The sequence below is a fragment of the Myotis myotis genome, unplaced genomic scaffold, assembly GCF_014108235.1.
Source record: "Myotis myotis isolate mMyoMyo1 unplaced genomic scaffold, mMyoMyo1.p scaffold_m19_p_4, whole genome shotgun sequence".
NCBI classification, from domain to species: Eukaryota; Metazoa; Chordata; class Mammalia; order Chiroptera; family Vespertilionidae; genus Myotis; species Myotis myotis.
The window spans coordinates 51,027,470-51,048,668 of NW_023416346.1; the positions used below are offsets into that span (position 1 = coordinate 51,027,470).

Genomic DNA, 21,199 nt, shown 5'->3' on the forward strand with positions numbered 1-21,199 from the left:
CCAATGGAACAGAAAAGAGAACCCAGAAATCGACCCAAGCCATTTTGCTTAATTAATATTTGACAAAGGACACAAGAACTTACAATGGGGTAAAGATGGCCTATTCAAAAAATGGTGTTGGAAACTTTGGACAGATATGTGCTGAAAATGAAACTGGACCATCTTCTTACACCATACATAAGAATAAACTTAAAATAGATTAAAGGCTTTCGTGTTAGTTTTGAAACCATAAAACTTCTAGAAGAAAACATAGGCAGTAAAATCTTAGACATTTCTTATAGCAATATTCTTTCTGATATATTTCCTCGGGCAACAAAAACAAAAGGAAAAATAAACAAACGGAATTGCATCAAACTAAATAGTTTTTGCACAGCAAAGGAAACCATCACCAAAATTAAAAGACAACCCACTGAATGGGAGAACATATTTGTCAATGATATATCTGATAAGGGGTTAATATCCAAAATTTATAAAGAACTGATACAAATCAACACCAAAAAACCCCCCAAACAATTCAATTAAAAAACAGGCAAAGGACCTGAATAGATATTTCTCTAAAGAGGACATATAGATGACCAAGAGACATATGAAAAGATGCTCAATGTCACTAATCAATGTTCTTTTAAATGCAAATTAAAAGAATAATGAGATTATCACCTCACACCAGTCATCAATAAATCAACAAAGAAGCGTTAGGGAGGATGGGGAGAAAAGAGAACCCTCATGCACTGTTGGAGAGAATGCATACTAGTGCAGCCACTGTGGAAAGCAGTGTGCAATTACTTCAAAAAGTTAAAATGGAACTGCCTTATGACCTAGTGATTCCACTTCTTGGAATATATCCGAAGAAACCCGAAACACTAATTTGAAACAATACATGTACCCCTATATTCATTGAAGCATTATTTACAATAGCCAAGATTTGGAAGCAGCCCAAGTGCTCATTAGTAGATGAGTGGATAAAAAAGCTGTGGTACATTTACACAATGGAATACTATTTGGCTGTAAAAAAGAAGGAATTCTTACCTTTTGCGACAGCATGGATGGACCTGAAGAGTATTATGCTAAGTGAAATAAGCCAGTCAGAGAAAGACAAATACCATGATGTCACTCATATGTGGAATCTAGTGAACAAAATAAACTAACAAACAAAATAGAAGCAGACTCGTAGATACAGAAAACAGACTGACAGATGTCAGAGGGGAGGGTGTTAGGTGCTGGGTGAAAAAGGTGAAGGGATTAAGCAAAAATAATTAAATAAATAAACTCATAGGCAGACAACAGTATGATGATTACTGTAGATTACTATAGGGAAATGTGGGTGGTAAGAGGTAAAAGAGGGTAATAAAAGGGATAAATGGTGATAAAAAAAAAGACTTGATTTTGGATGGTGAACATACAATACAATATACAGATGATGTATTATACAATTGTACACCTGAAACCTATATAATTTTATTAAACAATATTAGTCCAATAAACTCAATTTTAAAAAGTTTACTAGATGACAAGGATGATAGTTTGGTTCACAGGGAAAAGTAGGGACTTACTTACATAATATATTATGCTACTACAACTTTTAAGAAAATGGTTTTAACCCAGACTAGAAACCAGAACCTATTTAATAAAAGAGTCATATTTGTATATGAAAAATTAAAATATTATGTTGAAAAAATATACCACCAGCAAACCCAATACATACAGATTTGGGAGAGATTATCTATAACAAAGGTAGACATAGGTGCAATATCAAAAATATTCAAGGAGGTCTTACAAATTAAGAAAAATACAAACAACCTATAAGAATGGGCAAATAATATGAACAGACAATTCAAAAGGCAAATTTAATTGGGCAAAAAAAGTATGAAATAATAATAAAATGCATTAGTAGCCAAGGAAATTCATCCATTAAGTTATCAAAATTATAAAAGAACCATGACACCTTATGCTGGTAGCATTATGAAGAAATGAATAATCTCATATATTACATACAAAAGGTAAAAGTAAATTATAATGGCCTGTTTTTTTAAATCAATATGAACATATAGTTAACAAATATATATAAATTCATGTGTGTGTGTGTGTGTGTGTATGTAGCACCAGTAGTATGTAAGGACATATGCATAATGATGTTCATTTCAGCACTGATTATAGTGGCAGAAATCTAGAAAGAATGAATGTAAATGTTCATTAATAGGAGAATGGCTAAATAAATTGTTGTGCCTCTATAAAATTTTGTGCACCCTTGTCTTAAAAGAATACAAGGTAGCCCAGCTGGCGTGGCTCAGTGGTTGAGTGTCGACCTATGAACCAGGAGGTCACAGTTCAATTCCCGGTCATGGCACATGCCCAGGTTGTGGGCTTGATCCCCAGTGGGAGGCATGCAGGAGGCAGTCAATCAATGATTCTCATCATTGATGTTTCTATCTCTCTCTCCCTCTCCCTTCCTCTTTGAAATCAATATATATATATATATGAGTAAGAGTTATACCAATAGGTTTTCCATGAGATAATGTTGAGTAAAAAAGCAAGTTGTATTAAATTATGTATACAATTCTATTTTTACAAAATAAACAACAAAAACTCATGTTAAGTGTGTGTGTGTAAAGGTGTGTGTGTATATACACATACAAGCATGGAATAAAATATGGAAGGAAACATACTTGTTTGGTAATATGCAAGGATGGCATGGAAAGATAGACGGAGGCCCTAGCCAGTTTGGCCCAGTGGATAGAGCATCAGCCTGCGGACTGAAGGGTCCCAGGTTTGATTCCTGGTCAGGGCATATGCCCTAGTTGTGGGCTCGATCCCCAGTGGGGGGCGTGTAGGAGGCAGCCGATCAATGCTTCTCTCTCATCATTGATGTTTCTATCTATCTCTCCTTCTCCCTTCCTCTCTGAAATCAAATATGTATATATATTAGACAGAGGAGCCAAACAAAACAAAGGGGGAAAAAAAACCACTATAAAAACAAATCCAGCAATCATATGTATGTAGTTTATGTATAAAATGTATATATAAAATGAATTGTTTACAAAAGTTGTAGTAAAAATTCTAAAGAGGATCACTGTTTATTAAGAAAAGAAAAGAAATAACCAAAATTATCTCTCAATGAAAGGATTAAGGGTGATGTTTATTTTCTTCTTTATGTGTCTCTACATTTTCTATAATGAGATTTATTACTTTCATAATAATGAAATAAAACTAATACATGTTACTTTGAAAACTTTACACTAAAAATTTGAGCTTATTTTGGGAAATCAAGGGAGGAGACAGGGTTAAATACCCCTTCTTGCTTAGGAGCTGTCCAAGTAGGAAATATATAAAATCAGGATCCATTACCTCCCATCTAGCAGAAAGTTACTCACCAAAGCCAAGAGACTAAGTGTCTCCCAAGTGTCTTCCAAGAAGCTATTTGAAGCAGCAAATAGGGTATATTTCCCCCTACATAACACTTTAATGACTTAAGTAAATCAGAAAGCCATTTACACCACTCTCAATTATCCAAGGATCTTCGGGGCTCTTTATTTCCTGTCCCTTCCCTCTGGCCTGTGGCCATTTCAGTGCTCAGGAACAGCTCCAAAATGGGGGCCAGGGCAGCAGAAAAGAGATGAAATTAATTTTTTCAACTTAGCGTCTCATTAGCAACTCTAATAAAAGGCTTGGTAAATGAGATGGCCACAACTCACAGTTACAATGAGGCTTCTAGGACTCTTGAGAATTTTGCTAAAGCAAACTTGCCTTCAGATAAACAGGATTTGCCTGAAATACACCTTAATGGATTTAATGTTCGCTATTTTTAAGAAAGATAGAACTTGTAATAAGTAATATTTTTCTCTCCTCACTTTAATTTTAAGGGAATAAAAACACAAGAACAAAAGCCTTCAAAGTGAAGACATATCCTCAGTGGAGCAGCAGGACCACAATGAAAAGATTCTTGAAATGAGGGAAGATGTCTGTACCCCAACTCACTCTCGAGAGAAAGTTTAGGAAGGTGGCTAACTTCCAAGGGAGCATGCCTTGGCCATAAACCACCACTACAAGAAATAGCTGAAAAGGCTTTGTCTGGGCTTGACAAAATGTCCACATACAACATTTGCCTGTTACACAGACTTTTGTCCCTTGGGATGCCCAGAGACAAAGGAGTGCAGGTCCAAGGTGTTCACAGCAATGAGTTCATCATCCTAGGTTATCAAACAGACAAAACAGTCTGAATAGCAGTGGCAACAGAGCAAAAAAAAACAATTTTCCCTTACTTGAAGACCACGGTAGCTCCCGGACATGGAGGACAGGCCAGGAGAAAAATCTGCAATGGAAGAAGAATTAGGTATGATTATTAAAAAAGAAGTATGATTAATAAAATAAATACTAGATGCAGTGAGACAATCTACTTTAATAATAATAATAAATAACCAACTCTAACACATAAAGTGTAATATAAAAATTTAAAAAGCAGATGGTTTTCCAAATATGTTTGTGTCTGCACATGCATCTACATGTGTGTATGTCATAGAGATGAGAGAGAGAGAGAGAGCGAGAGAGAGAGAGAGAGAGAGAGAGAGAGAGAAGAATGTGATGGGAGAGGAAGGGACAGAGATGGAGAGTGAGAGAGTAAGAATTTGGGGGGTAGGAGATAGAGAAATTTTAGGTCCTTTTAGCCTCTGGAACACTTCTTCTTAACCTCTATACCACACTTTGATTTTGAAAGGGAGCAGAATTTGCCTCCCCGAAATCTCTCTCTTTGACATAAGGATTATTCTAGGCTGTTTTTTGTTGTTGTTGTTGTTGTTTTTAAAAGAAACACTAGACACAGGAAGAGCTCTGAAAACTGAGTAGAAGTTGCCCTTTATGTAAGATACATTTACTTTTATTAGGGAAATATCCATTTGAAAGCATGTCCCCCTCTGAGGACCATGTAGAGAAGGATGGTCTAGAAGCTCTTCCATGTAGAAGGCGAGGACTTAAATCTGCATAACAGCCTTATTCAATTTACTGTGCTTTTCCTGATCATCTCCCATAACCTCACTCCCTACCCCCCAACATCTTCTTTCATCTTTAGCTAGAGATGGTATTTAAGGTGATGGCTTAGACTGTTTCAGGGAGTTACTCAGTTTTCCTGGGTCTCTCTCCCAGAGGTATATATTTTATTCAACATCTATTTGTTCTTCTCTTGTTAATGTGTCTTTTATAGCAAGGGCATCTCAGCCAAAAACCTGGAAGGGTAGAATAAAAATTATTTTTCCTCCCCTACATTGGGTTGGTTTGTTTCTAAGCACAACTAAGTGATTCTATTCTCCATCCAGGTCAAACCAGACAAAAAAGAACCTTGTCCTATGAGACAAATCAGTCCCATGCTACTTTACTTGACCTGGGCCTGGATTACAAGCTTCAGAGTGGTGGCAGTTTGACCTTCACCCAACCACTGGTTCTCCAGAGGTACAAAGGAACCCTGAATATTGCTTATTAAACATGTGAATTGCTGGGCTCATCCATTAAGAATGTTGTTTCCAGAAGTCTGGGACTTCAGGAATCTGCACATTTAATAAAAAACCCAGGATAATCAACCTTTCCTGGAAGCCAGATATGCTGAATATTTGACCTTGGCCTAAAGTCAGAGACATTCAGCAGGACTCAGGACTAATAAAAAAATGAAACCCATATTTGTGTTCTTTCACCTGCAGTGATTTAATGGTGCCATTTACAAAATCATCAATATGTGTCCCTATCTTATGAGTATTTATTAATACAGATTATCTACATTATAAATTTGTTTGGCTTTGTCATATGCATATTTTTTAGCATTTGGTTCTTCAGTTCTCTCAGAGCCTACATTTAGAAGTAAAGGGTACTATAAGGAAAAACACTATAAGAAAGACACCCACTTGAATCCTTCTCAAGAGAAAGAGAAAGAAGAATAGAAAAGAGAAGGGATCTTGAGAGGAACACAGGCAGGAGCCCATTACTTGCACAATACCTCATCAGAGAACTCCTCCAAGGAAATATCCATCAAGAAAATGCCTTTCCCCATGGTCAATTTGATTAAAAGTGCAAAACCAATGACAATTACAGGTCCACAATCCTTTATCAGCAATCAACAAATATAAAAAGCTCTCAAAGTCCGTTTTTTCAAGGCTAATTTGGTAGTAAAACATGATTTGAACTGAGCTAAAGCAATTAACAAACTTTATTTATTACACTTATGGTGAATATTAATATATTTTCCATAAAATAATGTATTTTGATTATGGGGTGCTGCCCCAGACCCCAATGGCAGTGTATGTAAAATACTCTACATGCACTGTATTGCCTTTTTAAAATTGAAAAAATTTTGATTTCTGAAATACATATGACCTTAATGGTTTGTGATAAGGACTGTTGACTTGGAATTTCAATCACCCAAACATGAATTTATCCCAACTCTCCACCCCAACCCTCTGGAGCAGTCCAAGAAAGAAAGAAACAAAGCTGGTGTTCTTTATCACTGACCCAGCAATAAAGTTACTCACCTTAGGCAAGGGACCAAGTTGGAGGCTGCACATAGTTACCCAGTACCTGGCCCACCACAGGCTAAACTCAGAAACTATAGTATACAGAGAGCAGAGAGAGGCCCCCAACCACCTAGGAAAGGTCCTCAGTACCTCCAGAGTCTCCTATGAGCCATACCAATACCCTTCCTGAGTTCTGAAATGCCCATGATACTTCCAATATGCCAAACAGAGAAGCAAAAGTATACCACTGAGCCCCACAGTTAACTCTTAATTTTCTACACCCACAGCCAAGAAAAGAGGAACAGATTCTTGGGGGGCAGATTTCCCTATAATTGCTCCATTTGGCTGGTTCTCATCCATGACAGCGCTACACCAGAAGCCCAAAAACCTACTGAATGGAGCAAGCCTCCAGTTCTAACACAGTAGGGTGTCATATTACCCTCAATTCAATCATGGATCTAACTTGAGGCAGCTAATCTATTCTTGGCTCTAAGTTTTCCAACAGTGACTTTCACGTGGCCATGTCATTCTAATAGAGTAGGCAATTAGGCATGAGCAGAGCAGGAACGATAGGCCAGGTATGGAATGCCAACAGGGCAGAAAGTCCCAGGTACCCAGCAATGGGCAAAACTGAGAAAACAACTATTATACACTAGGACCTAGCCCACAGGGTAACCTTTCCTCCCCTAATATGTCATTAGACATGCATTTTAGATCCCCCTGACCTTTCATATTGCTAGTTATGTGGTTTAGACCGCCTGAGAGGAGGAACAGGGGGCCAGAGTATAGCCTCAGGACTGTTGACCACAGAGACAGAGTTTTAGTCAAACTAGAGATGTCATTTAAGCCTCAGTTGCATTTCAGCTCCAGGCCCAGAAAAGCAGCAAAACCAGATGAAGCAATGCTATAAACCTGAAAGAACATGCCTTTCCCCAACCCCTTCTATCCTCAGTTGCTCTCTCTGGAGCATGCCTGCATCTTTCCCCTTCAGGCATGTTATCTTTGCTTTCTTTCTCCTAAGCTCCTAGGGCCCTTCTTTTGCCTCTGTTGTTTTTCCTGTGCACTGGCCCAGCTGGATCACTTCTCCCACCTCTGTGACTTTCTAAATAAACTTCTTGCATTAGAGTTCTTGGCTCTGAATTCTTTCTTAGCCAAACTCAAGAACCAGTTTTAACTCCACATTCACTATTAACAATTCCAACCAGCACTTTGGTCTTTCTCATTTTGCCTGTCTATTCCCCAAAGCAGGACCGAGGGTATCTTTTTCAAGAAATCTTGAAATCAGATGCATGTAGACATATCAAATCAGCAAACTTGAAAAAGAATCCCAAATGCATCATATTCCTTTTCCAGTAAACTCATGGCAAGGAAAGATTCTGAGATGTCCTAAAATTAAATTACAGCAGACCAAAAAGTAGAAGGAGGAGACAAGAGAGGTTAATCAGTTAACAGAACCAACAAAAAACAGCTCTCATTACTGAATGTATGTTAAAACTTTGAAACAACTTCCAGGTAACTATTTTCTGTTATTATCTAGAGAGAATAGCTGAATAGCTGACTACTGATGCCACCACATCTTGATTCCACATGAACTTTCCAGACTGTTGTCCACTACCAATCCAAAAGCAGCAAATACGTCTTCCTTACAGACTATGCACCTATCCCAGAACTTAGCATATGGCTCAATAAACCATTTCTTTGAGAAAAACTTTAGGCCTTGAAAGTTTTTGTTTAACAGTGGCCTCCTTTAGCAACTTCAAAAATTTATAACATTGAACTTCTCTGCTCTGTCATGCTGGAGTCACATCCATACTCAAGATTAACCAAAGGAGCCATGCAAAAATAGCATTTTACATCAGAGGCCCAAAGACCCCCAGCCTTTGCCTAAATATCCCTGCTTTCTTCCTTAGTTAGCTACCAACCACCTCCAAATTTTGGTGTATGTGTTTTAGACTAGCCAGACAGAAAGCTAAATTTCCCTTCAGCTGCAAAAAGTGTGGGAAGAGAAGACAGTTAAAAGTGCAAACAAGGACAATAGAAAAATTAAATGCATCTGGGTATATCCCAACACCAAACTGGCACTTTTGTATTCATGCCAAAATTTGCAACGAAGCACTTTCATTTTCCCATAATTTTGTAGATAAGCAGGGCCTTATTATTAAATCCCATTTTACAGATGAAAAACCCAGGGGGAAATTTTCTGACAAGCTTTCAGACAAGAACCTAGGTCCCTTAACTTCCATATCTTAACCTCATGGCACAGTCACCCCAATGGCCCTACACTTGTGCTACCACACAACCCACAAGATCTCTACAAGGTGAAACATCTGAAAGCAGAAACCTACCTGGGCAGCAGATCATATTTACATGAATGGGTTTCAGAGTTCAGCATCACATAAGACAGGGTCATCTTAGCTCTAATCTGCCTCATTTCCAGGTCTTCTGGGCGGTTGCAATTACTGCAATCTTACAAAGCCGAGGTCTTTCTTGGCTGTTTTTTTTTCCCAGGTAAAGCCTACAGTTTCCATTCAAAATCACAGTCTCTCAGCTTCCCCATGAAGCCTCCTATACTACTCCAGGGCTCTCCTGCCTAGAAACTTGTAAAGTCAGCTCTTTCCTACACACCAGACAAGATAAAAATTCTGAGATGTCTTAAATTAAATTACAGTGGGCTGGAAGATGGGGGAAAGGACAAGGGTAGTAAATCCATTAACAACTGTGCGTTGAAACTAACAAAAGACTGCTCATATTCCTCAATGTATGTTTAAAATTGGAATGAACTTCCAGGTGACTATCATAGTTCAGTGGTTGAGTGTCTACCTATGAACCAGGAAGTCATGGTTCGATTCCAGTCTGGGCACATGCCCGGATTGCAGGCTCGATCCCCAGTAGGGGGTGTACAGGAGACAACCAATCAATGATCCTCTCTCATCATTGATGATTTCTTTCTCCCTCTCCCTCTCTCTCTGAAATCAATAAAAATAAACAAATAAATTGACCACCAGATGACACAAGACACCACTGCATCTGGCTTATGCATGAACTTTCTGGATTGTTGCCCATGACGAAATCAAAAAGTAGGAAGTACTTCTTGCTTACAGACTATGTACCTATTATAGAATTGCCCTTGCTTCACCTTCTTTGCCCCCCTTTTTTCTATAGCCAATGTTATTTCTTTCAAAATAATTTATATCTTTCTTCCCCAAACTCAATGCATAAAAAGAGCCCCTTCAGCTCCAGGACAGCAGACATGTTCATCTTTTTCTGCTGGTAGTGGTTTAGACTGTATGTCCCAGGACCTGGTCCTTTTTCTGGCAAGCATATGGGCCCATAAACCCTTTATTTCATAAAAGCTTTTGGACACAAAATTTTGTCTAACACACCCAATCTCGGCACCAGTAGGTGTACCAGTTCATCTTCTACCTCTGAACCATGCTGGTTCCAGGTTCCCCATCTTCACCACCCAACCTCCCAGCCAAGCTATCACTTGTAGCACCTCCTTGTTCCAATTCTTGTGCCACAATCATATCAGCCCAAGTTCATTGGCATCATTGTCCAGCCTCCCATTAACTTCTGCTCACCTCAACATTAGAGTCAATGAACCTCCATTTTCATAACACCTAAAGAAGACAATTTGTGTTCATAGGAGGAAATGTCAGTGCTATGAGAAATGTAATTGGGAAGGAGAGCCAGTCACCATTCTAAAAGAAGGACTTGTCAGATTAACAGTGAAGGGTGATGGAAAAACTAAATAAAAGGGAAACAGAATGAGATTGGGACAGGAGAGTGGTGTTTACCATGGTACACATCTTCCCAGGCCCAGCCCTCTGGCTCCAATTTTCTTACCTCCACATCCTATGATGGCACACAGCTATTTGGGGATTCCTAAGGACTATGCTTATAATCATTACTCACTGTGGACCCCAAGAAGGAATTTATCTGCTGAAGTGGACTCCCCATCGTCAAAAGAGGGCCAAAATTTTATAAATAATAAAAGCCTAGTGGCCATTTGCTAACAAGGGCTCCTCATCTAATCTGTATAGTGGGAAGAACTTCAGACTGAACTCTGGGCTTCCCACACTATGTCCCGTTTGCTTATGCTATCTGAGTCAACCACTGCGGGGGAACCGATTTCCTCTTTCTACCAAGGTACTGAGACTTGCCCAGTACAATCAGAACTGCACAATTTGGATACCACAGTTACATAAAAGGGACCTAATTGGGAACCTGGGCCAGAGCTTTCAATATAAAAGGTGGCCTCCCCTTTGTCTCAGTGGAACATAATTTAGGTTGCTACCTGAATCTGTGTCTCCTGGGTTGTAGCTCCTTTTGCTCAAATAATTGCTTTTTATTCCTTATTATAGTCTAAAATTAATTTTGATTTATACCACCATTCTTGGACTGCCCAAAGCCTGTCTTAGGCTCTATGTATTCACTAATGTTCATATTCTCCCAGGACCACTGCAAGTATCTCTTCACTGGTCTCTAGCCTACAGGCACATTGTTTCAAGAGGGATCTATCTAAAATGCAGCTCTGATCTGCCATTAAAATCCTTTAATTGCTTGTCAGCACCTATAGAAAAAGTTCAAGCTCCTGAAGGAGAAATGAGTTTGCCACCTCAAAATACGTCTCTGGGATACTGATTATCTTAGGATGATTAATGTAAGGACAGTAGACCTAAGAGAAGGTCTGAAAACTGAGTAGAAGTTACCCTTTTGTAAGAGACATTTATATGTGTAAGGAAAATCTTCATTTGTGATGGTGTTTACCTCACTGTACCAGGAAGAAGAGGATGACTAAATCTCTAGAAAATCATCAACAGAGAAAGCAAAGGCTTAAATCTGCTTAACAGCATTTGACTTTTAATGTGCTTTCCTCCCTTATTAGCCTCTCCCCTCCCCAAAACAAGCACACCAAACACCTTTTGTCTTTACCTGGAGATGGATTTAACATGGTGGTGTGGGCCATTTCAGAGAGTTACCCAGTTTTTTGGGGGGGGTCTCTCCCATGTATATAGGAGGTATACATTTTATTAAATGTCTGTTCATTTTTCTCCTGTTAATTTATTATTACAGGGGAGGGGTCTCAGCTAAGAACCTAGAAGGGTAGAGGTAAAATTATTTTCCCTCCCGTACAACACACACACACACACACACACACACACCCTTATAGCTTTAATTTGTGTAACTATTTTCTAACATGTTTTTTGGCCAGGTGTATTTCTTTTTTGAGAGATATGACCATATGTGGCCTTTGTCTATTTTTCAACTGGTATGCTCTCTTTCATATTAAGTTCTAAGAGCTATTTATGTTTTAATAACATTTAATGCAGACTATTTGATATTTATTGCAAATACTTTTCCCAGGTTGTAATTGTCTGTCATAGCTCTGCTTACGGGATGGGATGTATGGAAGTTTTTTTATCTTTATGTAAACAAATGTATGTTTCATTTCCTTTCTGGCTTCTGGCTTTGATGTCATACTTTGAAAATATTTTACAACCCTGAGATTATAGAAAGAGTCAATTATTGTTTTCTAATTTTATTTTTAAAGTTTCAATCTCCAACATCAAGAAATTGTAACATTGTTAATCCTATTCACTCTTCCAGAATGGCCTTCTCACCTTTCCTCTTCTGGCTAACTCCTATTTACCTCTCAAATACAAAATTATGCATCATTTTCTCCAGGGAGCCTTTGGTTAAATGCCTATCCTCTTTCCTCCCTTTAACTCCTCTGCTTACTTCTTGCTGAGAAAATACCATTTTTGTCAGTATAAGGAGCTTACAGAGAGAACTTTTCCTCAAGAATGTAGACAAAAGGAAAGTAAGAGTACTTACTAAGAATTGAGCTTTAAAATCAACATATAAGGGATTAAAATGGTAATACCTTCATCTTAAAGCCAGAATGGTTCCCAGGCTTGAAAAAACAGATTGTAACCAGCTTGAATTATACCTAAAGAAAGACTGAAGTTGGTCAACCATTGAGGTATAGAATAGAGTCACAAATCATATTTGGCAGGTTCCACACCCACGCACAATTAGCCAGGTCCTGTGGCCAAAAAAGGTGGGGGGGAGGTTCTATGGAAAATAACACCACAGGGTAGTCTGATCATAAATTCCTAGCTGGGAAGGTCATGGTATGTAGTTGGGCCCACGAATATGACTTCTTCAGTAAAAGTTTTACCTTTGCCTTAAGCAAGCCCTATTGTTTCTGTGCATCAAAGTTAATATACCTTTGAAATGCCTCTTTTTACCCTCCTCCTTCTAAAGCTTGACCATCTTCAAGAGAGCACATAATATTGTTGACTATTCTATAATCCAGATCCTACCTTGCTTTCTCCCACCTTCATGTAATTTCCCTTAATTCCAAATGCATAAATGAAAACTGCAAACTATCATTTCTTGGAAGCATTTATCTCAATTTGTTGAGATCTTGCTTCCAGGCTTATCCTCTGTTTATCTCAAAGTTTTATAAAAATTCACTACAGATTTTGATGTCCTTACATCAACAGAGAACCTTACAAACCTCCACAAAGCTCTCTCCAAAAACTCCAGATAACAACTCTCTTGTTACATCCAGAGAACCTTAACTCATCAACACTAAGTTTTCTGATCCCATTGGCAATTTTATCCCTTTTAAGAGGATGGAAGTGAGATAGTTAGCATGGTTAAGTGGTTAAGATTATGGGCTTTAGAGTCAAGACAGACTTGGGTCCGCATGCTGGCTAAGACACTTAGCAGCACTGTAACCTTGAGCAAGAGATTGGAGTAATTTTCATCTCTAAAATAGGGATAAAAATAGTATCTATATCTCACAAGGTTTTGGAGAGGATCAAATGAGATAAAGCACACAAAGCCCTTGGCACAATGCCTAGCACATAGCTAGCACTCAATACATAGTAGATATAATTATTCTGATCTCAATAGAAAAATCCATCCCTACTGTGAGCTACATCAGCACATATTGAACTTCCAATTCATCTAACCTGACTTATTTCGATTCCATGTTTGCATATTCACGTTCAGATATATTATTTGGCTCCTCTTTCCCAGGTGCCTACGGGAAGAGAATACTTGACTATTCTCCTCATGTGTCAAATGGGGCTCAGTTTCCTCATGTGTCAAATGGGGACTAAAACAGTACTACCTTGTAAGTTAGAGGTAAGGATTAAATGCTTGAAGCATTTAATTTAGTGGCTGGCACATTGTAAGGAATAAAATAAGTATGAGCTATTGATAGCATCATCCTCCTTAGATGCCCTTCTCTTTTCTCACTGATAATTCCATCCAAGGCCATGATAAGTTCTATTTCCTCCACAAAGCTCTCTCCAAGAACTCCAGATAACAACTCTCTTGTTTTCTAATGGCCTGTAGAATTCATTGGGTACTCAGATTTTATTTAATTTTGGATATTAAATGGTTCTCTAATGTTACACACAATGCTATAGTAGATTGAGAGCTAGGATTTGATTATCAATCTTTTGCTACTGACAAATCTTAAATTGGCATTGGTGAGCCACTGAACAAAGTCCAAAGTAATCTGTACGGTAATTAGGGTCCTCAACAATGTACCCCCCCAAACACCGGCAGCCTTACCAGTTTTATCGCTCACTGTGCCTCAGGTTTTGATCCTGAACCTCAGTTTCTACATTCTAATAGTGCTTGCCTCCAATATCATTAACCTCAACTGTTGTTCCTATGCAGATACCAAATGTTTTCTGGATATTTCTATCTGGATGGCACACAGGTACCTAAGGCCAAACATGCCTAAATCTGAACTTGCCACCTTATTTCCCTAGCCTCTTCCTTCTGTAACTGCTCCCTCAAAAAATGGGTGAGAAGGGACAGCTCTTGTAACAATAGAATTCCAAATGGTAAAGGTAGAAATAATGAGGGAAACAAAATCAACATTAGGTAAACACTATAGCAATAACTGCTGCAGGTAAGAATCATTGATAGACCCTGATTAGTAAGGAGAGTCTTATCATTTTTGCATGCAAGATACTTGTTAATTACAATGGCAAAATAGTAACTTGATAGTGGGGAAATTTGACCAACACCATCTTAACCAAGTAACCAAGGTTAACAACACAGTAATAAGGCATATATATCATCATGTGCCCCAGGAAATTATGTACAAGAAGGGTACATCATTTCTGTGGTGTTTTTGCCAAAATCTAATGAAAAATACATCAGGTAAGTCCAAATTAGGGACATTTTACAAAGTAACTGACAAGATAATGAAAGACAGAGGCTGAGGAATTTTCATGGATGGGAGAGATTAAGAAGACATGACAACTGCCCTGGCAGGGTGGCTCAGTGTTTGGAGTGTCTTCTCATACACTAAAAGGTCATGAATTTGATTCCTAGTCAGAGCACATACCTAGGTTGTGGGTTCTATCCTTGGTCATGTCATGTAAGAAAGACAACTGATTGATGTTTCTCTCTCTCTTTCCCTTCTTCTCTCTCTAAAATCAATAAAAAAAAACATCCTCAGGTGAGGATTTAAAAAAAAACCCACACATGACAACTAAATGCAATATGGGATACTGGATTGGATCCTGGAACAGAAAAAGGGCATTTGTAGAAAAACTAATGAAGTCAGAATAAAGCGTATAGTTTAGCCCATAGTACCAATGCTAATTTCTGTTTTCATTTTATCATAGTTATTCAAGATGTTTATATTAGGGGAAGCTGACTGAAAAGTATATAGAAATTCTCTGTAATATCTTTATAAATCTTCTGTAAATTAAAAAAGTACTGTTATCAAATCATTAGCCTATCTTTAAACTCAGGGCTATCTTTGATGACTCCTCTTTCACAGCCCCCAAGAATAGTCAGTCCCCAAGTTCTGTCATCTTGAAACTTTAACCTTTTCAATATATCTCTAATCCATCCTCATTATCTTTTCCTAGTTCAGTCCCTATCATTTTCTTTTAAAAATGATTTTAGAGAGAGATGAAGGGAGAGGGAGGGAAGGAAGGGAGGGAGGGAGGGGGAGAGAGAGAAAGAGAGAGAGAGAGAGAGAGAGAGAGAGAGAGAGAGAGAGAGAGAGAGAGAGAGAACAATTGGCTGCCTCCCTGACCAGGAATGGAAATTGCAAACTGGTATGTGCCTTGACTGGGAATTGAATTGAACTGGTGACCTTTTGGTGCACAGGAGGATGCTCAACCAACTGAGCCACACCAGCTAGGGACCTATCATTTTCTTAAACTATTATAACAGCTTCCTTTCTGATCTCCAGGTCTTTAGTGTCTCTCCTTCTTCACTCTAGTTCACTCAGTATTGTCAGGTTCCTAGTTTTAAAATAGATTTCTGATCATGTTAAGCTCTTCCTTAAAAAGTTTCAGATGACAGATTTAACATAATTACTGTAAGAATCTTAGTTGACTTCTTTGTAGAAACTGACAAGCTAATTCTAAAATTCATATGGAATTGCAAGGTACCCCAAATAGCCAAAACAAACTTGAAAAGAACAAATAGGAGACCCCACACTATCTGATTTCAAAAGTTACTACAAAGCAACAGTAATAAAGAAAGTGTGGTACTGTCATAGGACAGACATATAGGCTAATGGAAGAGGACTGAAAGTGCAAAAATAATCCCTCACAACAAATTTTCAACAAGGTGTCAAAACCATTCAATGGGGAAATAGACTCTACAACAAATGGTGCTTGAAAAACTAGATTTACACATACATAAGAATGAAGTTTGGACCTCTATCTTACAACCATATACAAAATTAACTCAAAATCAGACTTAAATGTAAAAACAAAAACTATAACACTCTCAAAAGTAAACATAATGGTAAATCTCCAGATTTGGCAATGGATTCTTAGATGTGACACTAAAAATGCAAGCAACAAAAGAAAAAATAGGTAAACTGGGCTTCAGAAAAATTAAAATATTCTATGCTTAAAATAATACTATCAAGAAAGTAAAAGACAACCCAAAGGATAAGAGAATTTTTTTAAAAATCCTATTTCTGACAAGGGTCTAGTAACCAGAATGCATAAATAGTTCTTAAAATTCAACAATAAAAGGACAAATAACCCAATTAAAAAGTGGACTAAGGATTTGAATAGAATTTCTCCAAAGAAGACAAACAAATGTCCAATATGCATATGAAAAGATGCTCAGTATCATTAATCATTTGGAAAAATGCAAATCCAATCCACAGTGAGATACAACTCCCCACCCACAAGCAATGCAAAAATAAAAAAGACAATCACAGGTGTTTGTGATGATATGGAAAAACTGGAAACTTCATAAAATGATGTTGCAATACTGGAAAACAGTATGGGAGTTCCTTGAAAGAATGAACATAGAGCTATCATATGATCAGCAATTCCATATATGTGTATGTGTATCTCCAAGAGAAACGTCCACATAAAAACCTATACATGGATGTTCATAGCAGAATTATTCATAATACCCAGAAGGTGGAAACAATCCAAATATTCATCAATGAATGAATGAATAAACAAAATGTGGTATATCTATAAATGGAGTACTATTTGGCCATAAAATGAATAAAGTACTGATACATACTACAACACGGATGAACCTTAAAAACATTATATTTAATGAAAGAAACCAGTCAAAAATATATCATACCTACACTAATAAAAGAGAAAGATGCAAATTGACCATACCTCCGTGACGCCCACCAGCCAATCAGGAGTGAGTATGCAAAGTAACCTGACAAAGATGGTGGCAGCCCCGCCCCCGCCCCCTCCGCTGCTCCAGGCACGCTTGCAGGTGTGGAGTGGCCAGGCAGGGCGGACGCCTGCTATGAGGGGGAGGGCGGGGGGCGGAGGGAGCTACAGGAGTGGCACTCTGGCTGGAGCCAAGACTGAAGGCTCCGGCCGCAGCAAAGACTGAAGGCTCCAGCCGCAGCAAAGATGGAAGGTGGCAGCCAGAGCGAAGGCCTGGGTCCCGGGTGCCAGAGGAAAACCAGTGCAGGTAGCCAGGGGAAGGAAGACCTATTGCACGAATCTTCATGCAATGGGCCTCTAGTGTTATTATATGACTGCATCTGTATGGAATGTCCAGAATAGGCAAATCTATAGCGATAAAAAGCAGATTAGTCATTGGTTTAGAGCAGTGGTTGGCAAACTCATTAGTCAACAAAGCCAAATATAAACAGTACTTCTTCAAAATAGACTCGCCCAGGCCGAAAACCAACTTCTGCACATGGGCCATGAAGTTTCAATCGCACTGTACGTGCACGCCCACACGTGGTATTTTGTGGAAGAGCCACACTCAAGGAGCCAAAGAGCTGCATGTGGCTCACGAGCCACAGTTTGCCGACCACTGGTTTAGAGCTAGGAAGATAGGGGAAGAACAGGGAGGGGAGTGATAGCTAAATGGTATGGAGCTTCTTTTGGAGGTGATGAAAATGTTAATCGACTGCGGTGATGGCTACACATACCTGTCAATATACTAACAACCATTGATTGAACACTTTAAAGAAGAGAATCGTACTGAGTTGTATATCTATAAACTATTTTTTCAAAACCTCAAAGGCTCATTAATGCTTATTGAATAAAGGTCAAACTCCTTAACTTAGCATCCAACTCCCTTCCCTCCCTCATAATCATTTGAGTCCCTATCCAGAATTATTGTTCATTAATTTTTCATGTCCTTTTCTATCAAAACAAAATGAATTATTCACCATTACCTATATGCCCCATGCAGTTTTCCATCTTTGTGTTTCCTCTAGCTATTCCCTTCCCCTGGAACTCTCTCCTTATAACTCATTTTTACATTTTTATATTTTAATATCCTGCTGCTCTCACAAGGCCCAGTTCAAATGCTCCCTCCAATGAAAATTCTTCCATATTCTTCAACCTTCATATAATATAACCTCAAAAATTATTTACTGAAAGAATAAAGATAAGTAGTCTTCCCATATGATGGTTCCTGCTGCCAGAGGAAAATCCTCTTAAAGCCACAACTGCACTTTTCCTTACTTAGTCACAACAGCAGCTCCCTGCTTCAGCCCCATTATTAAGTCCTTGAAAATGGCTCCAAACTGCTACTCTGTACCTTTCCTAAAACTCTTCCCTTGACGAACAAAGCACTGACATTACATTATGCCAGGGCTGCCGAGTATAGTTGTGTAGGTTGTGCACTGCACAACCCTAGTGGCGCCATTCAATTATAGTCTATGTGAATGGCACACTCTCCTAGGGTTGTGCAGTGCATAGCTGTTCATGGCAGCCCTGCTTGAAAACATCAGCAGAATTTGGGAATTACACCAAAAATAGCCCTCAGTGAAAGAATCAATAAAATTGTATTTCTGTTGAGAAGTGGGTATGTTCCAAATCTTATCAAGAATATCAAAAAGAAACTCAGGAGAATAACATAATCATAGCAATCAGTTTTTGCATGGAATTAGAAACCAGGAGCATCCCTTAGAAAAAATTGTCATTAATGTTTATCCAGCAGTGAAGAGAGAAAAGGATACACGTTTTGGTCCATATAAAGGTGTGATGGATCTACATGGTCTCTCTCATCAGACCTTTCAACTCCATTAGGTTCTCATTTTGGGTTATCAAACAAGCCCTTGTTTAATTTGGCTTCAAAAACATAGCTATCTGGCTGATAGACACAAGTTTTACATATTTAGACAGGCCTCTCTCCCATCATCAATTCATTCATCCACCTTGTGGTTTATCAAGAAGGTTTTTTTTTTTTTAAGATTGGGGAGTCTAAAAACCAACACCCCTGGGTAAGGTGAAAAAAATAGTCTTGGAACCCATAGCCAAGTTGCAGAATTAGGACCCACATCAACTCCACCAAGGCAGACACCCTCTAAAGTCAGCCAGAGCTGCCATTCAACAAGCCCGTTCACCCCAAATACAGCAGTAATGCAGGACTTCACCTGAAGACAGGCGAGCTGGTGGTAGAGTCTGAGTATATACCAGACATTGGGGTTATGCCTTCTTTTGTCTTCACTACAGTTCAGCTCAGCCTCCCACTTTCATATTTGCTCTACCTGACATATTTCATTCTACTTCTACCGCCTCCAGAGCTTTCTTGTATAAACCACCCTAATTGATCATTCCTTTCTTGAACTCCATATGTACTTAGTAGTACTAGACCAGGGGTGGGCAAACTTTTTGACTCGAGGGCCACAATGGGTTCTTAAACTGGACTCAGAAGAAGGAGCTGCAGCCGTGTTTCCCGACGTTGCCATGTTAACACTGCTGCTGGTGAAGGAGCGGAGGGGAGAGCAAGAGAACCCTCCGCTCTTTCGGCTCCGCGGGCCGGATAGAACAGCCGAACGGGCCGGATCCGGCCCGCGGGCCGTAGTTTGCCCACGGCTGTACTAGACACATATTGCTTCATTAGCCTACTATTTATTGTTAATAACAATAACAGTAATAATAATAATAAATAATGGCAGCAACTATTTACTTTACTATGACCGCTTTACTATGTACCTGGCACTATATTTGGCATCTTATGTGTATTATTTCATGTATGCCTTATGAGGTAAGTAATATTTCCCCATCCCACCCCTCCCCTGTTTATATATGAGGAAATCAAACTAAGAAAAAGTTAAGTAACTTGCCTAAGGTCCTACAAGTAAAATGTAAGTGAAAGTCAGTTCTTATACCCAGAATTGATCCCAGAGATTGTGTTTATAGCCAACTCTCTTTTGTCTCCCCTATATGATAATTTGTCTTTTGAGGAGTTTCCTTTGCCTCCACTAACCATAGTGTCTAAAACACTGTCAGACACAGAAAAGTTTCCCAGGAAACATGTGCAAGGGTGACTCTGCTCTCTGGCCAGAGCCCAGCCCGGGACACAAGCTGGGAGAGAAGGGAAGAGGGACAGTGAGTACAGAGAGGCTCAACCTTTCAGGGAGCCACAGGAGTTTTCCTCCTCTGACCCATTTACAAGAGGATCAAGCTGATGCCTTGACCTCAATCCCAGAAAAATATTTAGAACAGGATGACCTGGTTATCTTAAAACTCTTCCAGACAGCCCTAAAGGAACAGAGCCTAGGCCAACCAATAGGAGGGATGAATGGTATCCAGTTCCCTGCAGGAGAGGGACCAACTGTGTCAGGGTCACTACCATGTGAGTCAGCAAATGTTTACAGAGCTCTGCCACTGAGAAGCCATGTGACTATGGTCAAGGCTTTGGGGAGGAAGGGAGGGTGATAGGAGTACTTTTAAGAAATGGAGGGGGGGGGGGTTTGCACCTCTATAAGCCTCAGTTTTCTCATCTGTAAAAATAGGAATAAGGCCGAAACCAGTTTGGCTCAGTGGATAGAACGTCGGCCTGCGGACTGAAAGGTCCCAGGTTCGATTCTGGTCAAGGGCATGTACCTGGGTTGCAGGCACATCCCCGGTGGGGGATGTGCAGGAGGTGGCTGATCGATGTTTCTCTCTCATTGATGTTTCTGACTCTATATCTCTCTCCCTTCCTCTCTGTAAAAAATCAATAAAATATATTTTAAAAAAATAGGAATAAGAATATTTACCACTTGCAATGCTCCCAAGGTATAAAAAATGAATATAATAAAAGTACCTATCACCGCATACCTGTCCTTGCTTGGGTTGAACATAGAAAGATACAGAACATGGTTGCTTTCTGCAAGAAGCTCACAGTCTGTCTGACAAAGATCTTCTGATGTAGAGTACTGCTAGACTCTGTCAACCAATGATAAAGATGGCTGATAGATTACACTAACT

At 39.0% G+C, this 21,199-nt stretch overlaps 1 protein-coding gene across 10 annotated transcripts in view; it reads right to left on the bottom strand.

The window, feature by feature from the left end:
* The window catches only part of TMEM164 (transmembrane protein 164), a 213,860-nt gene that overhangs the window by 130,144 nt on the left and 62,517 nt on the right, over positions 1–21,199 (bottom strand). For all 10 annotated transcript variants that reach the window (XM_036305182.1, XM_036305181.1, XM_036305178.1 and 7 more), the window contains one exon: positions 4,257–4,306. Coding sequence is in view for 9 of the 10 variants with exons in the window: in XM_036305181.1 (XP_036161074.1) it covers positions 4,257–4,306 (50 nt within the window). In the remaining variant the exon portion in view is untranslated. The remainder of the gene's footprint in view (positions 1–4,256; positions 4,307–21,199) is intronic.